Below are 8,922 nucleotides of genomic sequence, written 5' to 3'. Positions count from 1 at the left end.
TCAGGAATCTCCGCCCCCCCAAAGTTATTGCGACCCAAGCAAGCACAAGCGTAGCAGGGTTTGACAGAGAGGACAGTTCTGGGATAGCTGCGCATGACTTCATTAGACCCGAGTTTTGTCTTGGGCCACATGCCCCCTGCAAGGCCACCCTCCGGGATATCCCCAAGAGGAGTCACAGACCCCCCATAGGCTGAGGTGTGAAGGCAGCCGATCTCCCTTCTCTCCCTCTGCAGAGTCCGGTGCTGCGCATGGTGGAAGGAGACACCGTCTACGACTACTGCTGGTTCCCGCTCATGAGCTCCGCCGACCCGCAGACTTGTTTGTAAATCTCTCTTCCCCTTCCCCGCCTCCCTCCCGGGATGCCTCCCGTTCACCCCCAAGTGCAGGAGGCTCGGAGCAAGAGCTGAGCCGTAGCTAGAGATGTAAAATTTCCGGAAATTTTGAAGCTCGGAAACCCCCCCGGTTTTTTCCCATTTTTTTTTCTGGGGGAAAACGAAAATATTCGGAAAAATGGGGGAAAAAATTTCCGGGTCTTCACATCTCTAGCCGTAGCCTGAGGCGGAGGGGAGGCAGCTTCCGTTAGACTTACAGATAAATGTGTAGAAGTTAATAACTGAAGCGGGTAGTCTGGAGAAGGACCCGTGGGGGTGTGTGTTATGGTGGCTGGCACATAAGCCCCTTCTTAGACTGGGGGCAGCCACCTGGGTTTCATGCCATGGGGGTGAAGATTGCAGCACTTGGGTGTCTTGTGTGTGTGTGTGTGTGTGTGCTCAACCTGTAAAGAATCTGGTGGTGAGAGAACTTGCCAGTCAGTGTGGCTCAGTTCTGCTGCTCTTGGGCCAAGGGGAGGGCTGGGCTGTGCAGGTTTTTGAAGCCCGGGCAACTGTATATCTTGTTCGGGCCCTGCGTTGGCCCATGATGTGCCAGTTTGGTGTAGTGGTTAAATGCGTGGACTCTAATCTGGGAGAACCGGGTTTGATTCCCCACTCCTCCACATGCAGCTGCTGGTGTGACCATGGGTCCGTCACAAGTTCTCTCAGAGCTGTTCTCTCAAGAGCCGTTTCCGTCAGAGCTCTCTCAGCCCCACCTACCTCACAGGCTTGTCTGTCGTGGGGACGGGAAGGGAAAGGAGTTTGTAAGCCGCTCTGAGACTCCTTTGGGTAGTGAAGGGCGGGGTATAAATCCAATCTCCTCCTCCTCCACCTTCTTGGTTATCTGCACAGTCATGAGGGCTAGGAACTTGCTTTTGTTAAAATACAAAATGCCCGTTCTCTGGTACCGTGCTGGATCGGGCATCTGTGACACACTGGGTTGACTGTGGGACGAAAAGGCCCCCGGCCGAGATATTTGCCGAGAAGGAGAGAGAGAGAGCCATGGTCTAATCCGGGGTCCTCAACCTTTTTGAGCCTGTGTCCACCTTGCGAAATCTGACACAGCACGATGGGCGCAGGCATGATCCAATCTCCTCCTCCTCCATCTTCTAGGTTATCTGCACAGTCATGAGGACTAGGAACTTGCTTTCGTTAAAATACAAAAGTGCCCATTCTCTGGTACCGTGCTGGATCAGGCATCTGTGACACACTGGGTTGACTGTGGGACAAAAAGGCCCCCGGCCGAGATGTTTGCCGAGAGGGAGAGAGAGAGAGAGCCATGGAGCCACTTTCTGGAAAGTCAGGGAAATGAAAATTGGTCAGAGAAAGTCAGGGAAATTGGTCTGAAGTCAGGGGAAGTCAGGGAGATTGTGATCAAAATATATTCAAGCTGTGGATTTTTGACCTGCTGCTGCAAGAGCAAGATCTGTTCTTTTGGCAACTGGAATAGAGAAGCGGCATAATACAAGTAGAACTTAATGATGCCCTTTCTCAACCATTTTAGATAGAACGTTGATATAATGTTTAAAAAGGTAAAGGTTCCCTTGCTCGAAAGCCAGTCAAATCCGACTCTAGGGGTGCAGTGCTCGTCTCCGTTTCCAAGCTGAAGAGCCAGCGCTGTCCGAAGACGTTTCCGTGGTCATGTGGCCGGCGTGACTAAACACCAAGGCGCACGGAACGCTGTTCCCTTCCCACCGAAGCGGCACCTATTTATCAACTTGCAATTTCTTGCTTTCGAACTGCTAGGTTGGTAGGAGCTGGAACTAGAGACGGGAGCTCACTCCGTCATGCGGCACACTCGGGTCTCGAACTGCTGAACTACCGACCTTCCACAGCCTGCAGTTCAGCGTCTTAACCACTTGAGCCACCGCAGCTCCTTGATATAATGTTTAGTGTACCTTTAATGTGAATGTTAGCATTCAGAGTTTACTTGAATGGAAACTTGTATCTAGGTGTAATTTTGGTGCAATTGCAAAACAGATGTGCTGCTGCAGTTAATGTTGAAAGAAGCTGATATTAAATCTCCTTGACAAATATTTTTGCAGTTGAGACTTGTGTAGTTGTAGAGTGGAACCTGACCTTGCATGAATGCAATACTATTAATTTTTTAACTCCTGGTTATATTTGAATGGTGGTCAGGGAAATTGGCAAATGTTGGTCAGGGAAAGTCAGGGAAATGAAAAATAAAATTTGAGTGGCAGCCCTGCAGCCACAAAAGGGCTGCCCCGTGTGGCCTTCAGTCTGTGGTGGCAGCTCCTGCCGAAACAGCATCTCCAGCGGCCAATCAGAAGCCTCGCTGGACAAAGCCCTCCCCCTGGCCCCACCCACTTTTTAAAAAAGAATCATTTAAATTTTATTCGTTTTTCAAATAATACAATATCGAACAATTATGCAGTTGCTTATGCTCAAAACAGGAGCTGCGGTGGCTCAAGTGGTTAAGACGCTGAACTGCAGGCTGTGGAAGGTCGGTAGTTCAGCAGTTCGAGACCTGGGTGCCGCATGACGGAGTGAGGCTCCCGTCTCTAGTTCCAGCTCCTGCCAACCTAGCAGTTCGAAAGCAAGAAATTGCAAGTAGATAAAAAGGTACCACTTTGGTGGGAAGGGAACAGTGTTCCGTGCGCCTTGGTGTTTAGTCACGCCGGCCACATGACCACGGAATCGTCTTCGGACAGCGCTGGCTCTTCGGCTTGGAAACGGAGATGAGCACCGCAACCCTAGAGTCGGACTAGACTGGCTTTTGAGCAAGGGAAACCTTTACCTTTACCTTTTATGCTCAAAACAAGTAGTACAAAAGGTACATTACGTTAAAGAAATCAGTGCGAGCAAACAGACAGGTAAGATAACTTTACATACATTACACCTAGACCTACGTTGTCTTATGTGAAGGTTGAAGTATACCGTGGTAGTACGGTAAATCAGGTGTAAATTTACAGTAGCGGTGAGTGTGCTTACGACTAGATATGAAGTAATCTGTGAGTATGCGGCATGCTGGCTGCAGGATGCAGACAGAGACATTTAATTTATGTTAATAGAGAAGTATAGTTAGATATATTGGATCGTGTGGTTGGCAGCCAGTTGTTATAATCTGGTCTAGAAAGGGGAAATTTTTTTCCATAAAATTGGATATCTTAGGGTATGTTTCCGATTGTTGGATTCTTTCCGTAAAATGATCCCAAACCTTGCTGAGCCAACAAGGACGTCTTGGCGCCAGTGTTCCCTCTAAGCTGAGTTTGTGTGAGCCAGCTCACCATTTTCTAGCCTCCGGCTCACACATTTTTGTCTTCGCTCAGGGAGGATGGCTCCAGAGCAAACTAATTTATGCAGGAGCCAAATTGCTCGCTCACAACTTTAATGCTGGTAGCTCACAAAGTAGAATTTTTGCTCACAAGACTCCACAGCTTAGAGGGAACATTGGTTGGCGCTGAGGGAGGTTTCCACTTGGGAGCAATTGCACTCTTCGCCGCAACTGGTTATTAGGTCACTCACGACTGATCTTTGGGATATTTATGTCATGCCACATATCTAGGAATACGAGTTCTGGTGAAAACGGGATTGGGGACCCCTGGTCTACCAGCGGGGTGCTCTCCTCCTCAGCCGGTAGCTCTTCTGGGACCCAAACAGCTCTTGGCTCTTCCTCACCACGCGCTCTCCCTCTGCAGCGTCGCCAGCAGTAGCCGGGATAACCCCATTCACATCTGGGACGCTTTCCACGGAGACCTGCGGGCGACCTTCCGGCCTTACAACCACCTGGTGAGTCCCCGCTCCGGTGCCCCCGGGCCCATTGGCGGCCGCCCTCTCTGCCCGGGTGCCCTGCATCGTGTGCCAGGCCCTGACCCTCGGCCTCCCTGCAGGATGAGCTGACTCCCGCCCACGCACTGAGCTTCACCCCGGACGGCTCCCAGCTTTTCTGCGGCTTCAACAAGACCGTGCGTGTGTTCGAGACGTCCCGCCCGGGCCGGGTGTGCGAGACCAGGCCCACGTTTGGTGAGTCAGCCTCAGAGAGGCGGTGGCGGCGGCGTTCCTGGGAGCGGCGTGGCTTCCTTCCTTGGAGCCTTCCTATGTATCGACTCCCTGATTTTCTTCCCCGTTGTATTCCAGAGCGGCTTTCAGAACATGCCGTGCCCCCTCCTCCATTTTCTCACAACCACGACAGCCCTGTGAGGTAGGCTGTGCCGTGAGTTTGTGACAGGCCCTCAGTCACCCGGCCAGCCTCCATGACAGAAGTTGGGATTTGAACCTGGGTCGGCCAAAGTCCTAGTCCACCCCTTTCTCTTCGACACCATGCCGGCTCTCCAGCGTTCCTTTTCGCAGGCCTCTATGCTTGTGCTGGGAGTGAAACCGCACAGAATTTGGATGTCTGAAAAGACGCCTTCTAGGATGGAGGTTTCCCTTACAGGAGGCTAAACACAATAGTCCAGACCGCAAGTCCCTAATTGTTAGAAAAGGCAATATGTGGTGTACGAAGAAGACGAGAAGAAGACCCTGCAGGGGGCAGCAAGAAGCCAGGGAGGTCAGCATTCCTTGTCTGGTCTCCAGATTGCTACTCTTAGGGCAGTTTCTCCCTTCTTCTGGGAAGTGCCACACTCGGGTCTCTCTCTCTCTTTCAGCTATAGCTATAGCTAGGAACCTGTCTCTGTCTCTCCTCTTCCTTATCAAGTATATTAGTTCCTAAATAAACCTTTATCTACTCTTTAATCAGGTTAGGCACCCTTGCTGTGTTAATTACTCTGCCGACACTTAATAATGTATCCAAGAGAACCTGTGAGTCATTTGATACAGTGCACCCCTATTGCCTGTGTAGAAAAGCCCTCCTCGAGTAGAATAATTCCGTTTTGCACAGTTTGCAGAAAGCCAGGCGAACGGGAACCTTCCTGACCGCCTCAAGCAGCAGAAAGGAGAGCGCTCACTGAGAACCAGCCCGGCGTCGCGGTTAAGAGCAGCAGGAGGTAGTATAAGATGGTCTCATTCCTATTGATAGAATCTGCAGAACAGGAGGACACGAGTAACTGATTCCACCTAGAGATGTAAAATTTCCGGAAATTTTGAAGCTCGGAAAAAACCCCAATTTTTCCCCGTTTTTTTTGGGGGGGGGGATTTTCGGAAAAATTGAAAAAAATGCTACATTAGCATTTCTTTTGTCTTTTCTAGATTGAAAGTCATTCTGTTACTTTAGGAACATAAAATATGACTATGGACATTTTTACTTGGCATGAAATGATCACAACTAGCCTATTAAAAATATAGTATATCCAGACAATTATTACAAACAGAATGCCCACCCACATGCAAAAACAAAACTGAAACTTTTTTATTTTCTTCTGACAATAACACCTCCTAAAGGAAGAAAGGCATTTAGTTCTTGCATTGGAGAGTTCAGTTTGTAACCTAGGACTTGCTTGTCCTCAGTGCACAGAAATTAGATCAATCTGATACCATATATATATATTTAGAAATGATTTGGAAAATATTTGAACACCTTGTCTTAAAATATTTTATTCAGCATGTTAAAATAAAATGTTCCATAATCAATTTTTTTTCTTTTCTTTTTTTTAATTTTTCCAATTTTTTGTAAAAAAGCAAAAAGGCTTCAGGAAAAAAACGGGGAAACCCTGTTTTTTCCCCCCGGGCCTTCACATCTCTAGGCCAGTCACAGTTCTCTCTGAGCCGTTCTCTCAAGAGCAACTCTCTCGGAGCTCTCTCAGCCCCGCCTCCCTCACAGGGTGTCCGTTGTGGGGAGAGGAAGGGAAGGTTAACTGCTCTGAGACTCCTCTGGGTAGTGAAGGGTGGGGTATAAAACCAGCCCTCCTCCTCCTAAAAATAATTACATAGTTGGGCATGCAGGTTTCCAGAAGCACCCAGAGAAGAGGTGGACGTGTCTCCTCCAGGAGGAAGTTGTATACCCTCGGGGCTGTTGCGGAGAAGGCCCTGCACCATCCCTCAGTGGGTCTGGTTTCGCTTTGATTTGGACTGGCTCTCACCCTGCATGAGGGGGTGTTTGGGAGGAAGGGGCCCACATGGACTAATGCCCCCCCCTCTCCCTCCGCTTCCCAGCGAAGAAGCAGGGGCAGAACGGCATCATTTCCTGCATTGCCTTCAGCCCCACCCAGCCGGTCTACGCCTGCACCTCCTACTCGAAGACGGTTGGCCTCTACTCCCGGGCAGAGGGGGACCCCCTGGCCTTGCTGCACGGGCACCGGGGCGGGGTCACGCATGCCCTGTTCTCCCCCGAAGGCTTCTGCCTCTACACGGGAGGCCGCAAGGTGAGGGTTTGTCATGGGAAGGGGAGGGAGGAGGAGGAGGCTGGTGGGCGTGGCTTAGAGTGGCTGGAGGCGGGGTTTTTATTTATTTATTTCGACTTCTATCCCGCCTTGCCCGACAAGCAGGCTCAAGGCGGCGTGCGATAATTAAAGTACAGTAAGACAGATAAAAACAGGTAAACTTCCAACAATAGTATATAAAGTGCAGGTGAAGTACAATTAGCAAAATGCGGGTGGCAATCGTCGTAAGATGGCCCAGTATGACTAGACCAGTATCCCTGATAAAGTGCAAGTAATAGGTGTTTTCAGTAGCTCATTCGTCAGTGGCGGCTCCTAATTGAAGGCCTGGCGGAGGAGCCCCGTTTTACAGGCCCTGCGGGAACTGTAAGAGGTCCCGCAGGGCCCAATGTCCCCTGGGAGCTCGTTCCGCCAGTGTGGAGCCGCCACTGAGAAGGACCTAGATCTGGTGAGTGACAGGCAGGGGTCATTTCCTGCAGGAGCGCACAGGAGCGGAGCTCCGGCAGTAAAGAGCCCAGGGGGCAGGCACATGCAACATGCCCCGCCCCCTGCTCCCAGCAGCCCTCAGTCAGAGCAAGAAGCAGCCAGGTAAGCTGCAGAGGTCCCCCCCGGCCCCCCGGTCCAAAACAGTCCAGTGGCACCTTTAAGACCAAGTTTTATTCAGGTACAAGCTCTCCCTCCTCTGCGATAGACAGATCTGCACGTCCCCCCCCCAATAGCTAGCAATCCAAACCAGTGGAGCCTGAGCGGTGGGTGTTGCCTCCTGACACACTTCCAGTGATGCCAGGGGGTGTGGCATATGCAAATAAATCATGCTAATGAGCTCCTGCACCTCTCTTTCTACGAAATGACAGGTCATTGGGTGGGGCTTTGTCCATGCCGATGGGTGTATCTGCGTTGGGCTTTGCCTTGCCTCTGATTACCCCCTGGTTGGGTACACAGGAGATGGCCTTTTCGATGGCGGCCCCCACAGTTACGGAACTACCTGCCCAAGGAGATCTGCCCGGCCCCCTCACTTTGGACCTTTAGGAGGCAGTTGAAGATGGTTTTATTGAGGACTGCATTCGACGGATTTAGTTTTTATTTACCGGCGATCCTGATAGGTGTTTTTAAATCACGACCTTCTACATGTTCTTTATGATTGCTGTTTAATCCTCTATTTTTGTATTTTTTAATAATACTTCTATTTGCATGGTCAGGCGCCTTGAGTTCTGCCGGGGAGAAAGGCAGCTACGTAAATACTTTAAATAAATGAAATAGTACCGTGTCGGCCCTCCTCCCATTCACTGAAGTCGGGTAGGACGTTTGGGGTCAGGACTGAGTCTCGTGTGTCTCCCCCCTCCCCCCAGGACTCCGAGATCCTCTGCTGGGACCTCCGCCAGCCCAGCGAGGCCCTCTTCTCCGTGTCCCGGACGGTGGCCACCAACCAAAGACTCTACTTCGACCTGGATCCGTAAGTGAGCGCCTTCTTCTTCCTGTTTCCTGATGTCGAGCTCCGCCGTGCATCCAGCTCTCTATGGGGTCCCACTGGGGTGGCCTGAAGGCCGGATTTCCCCGGCAAAGAGTGGGCTGAAATATGTGGGGGGGGAGCCCCCTTTCCGAGGGCTCTTGTGGTCTGCGCTAGTCTGGCAAAGAGCGGTGTCAGGCGGGACTGAGAGCTTGGGGCCCGTAGGAGACCTCTGGCGCTTCATAGAATCCTAGAGTTGGAAGGGGCCACACAGACCATCTAGCCCAGCCCCCTGCCCAATGCAGGACCCACCTAGAGCATCTCTGACAAATATTCCTCCAGCTTCTTCTTGAAAGCTGCCAGCGAAGGGGAGCTCACATAAGAACATAAGAGACGCCAATGTTGGATCAGGCCAAAGGCCCATCCAGTCCAACACTCTGTGTCACACAATGGCCAGAAATACCAGGTTAGAAGAGGGCCAACTCTAAAAATCATACAAAAATATACATGTATTTATTACACACAAATTAAAATAACAAAGAAGGGCCCATTCATACCTCATAAACAAATATATATATAAAAACGTACAAGGGCTAATGAAGTAGACCTAACGCGTTTCGGCCTTTACAGGCCTTCTCAGAGGTCTAATACACATAGAACATATAGGCTGATATATAAAAATATAGGCAATCATACATATCCAAAATATGCAATAAAGACCAGAGATCAGTTGTTCCAAAGTATAGCCACTGGGCTAGGAAGAGAAATACAAAATTACAAAATACAAATGAAGCTTCCAGTATAATCACATGTCCAGTAGCACTTCTCT

The 8,922-nt window shown here is 50.3% G+C and overlaps 1 protein-coding gene across 1 annotated transcript in view; it reads left to right on the top strand.

Annotated features, from left to right (window-relative positions):
- The window catches only part of WRAP53 (WD repeat containing, antisense to TP53), a 22,852-nt gene that overhangs the window by 10,974 nt on the left and 2,956 nt on the right, over window positions 1-8,922 (top strand). Inside the window, exons 5-9 of the mRNA XM_015422410.1 lie at window positions 234-322; window positions 4,031-4,121; window positions 4,223-4,355; window positions 6,423-6,631; window positions 7,996-8,099. Of these exons, the coding sequence (XP_015277896.1) occupies window positions 234-322; window positions 4,031-4,121; window positions 4,223-4,355; window positions 6,423-6,631; window positions 7,996-8,099 (626 nt within the window). The remainder of the gene's footprint in view (window positions 1-233; window positions 323-4,030; window positions 4,122-4,222; window positions 4,356-6,422; window positions 6,632-7,995; window positions 8,100-8,922) is intronic.

This window comes from Gekko japonicus, unplaced genomic scaffold (genome assembly GCF_001447785.1).
Source record: "Gekko japonicus isolate JY-2015 unplaced genomic scaffold, Gekko_japonicus_V1.1 scaffold1082, whole genome shotgun sequence".
NCBI lineage: Eukaryota > Metazoa > Chordata > Lepidosauria > Squamata > Gekkonidae > Gekko > Gekko japonicus.
Note: the sequence above shows the minus strand (reverse complement) of the source record. Positions and strands in the feature narration are given on the sequence as shown.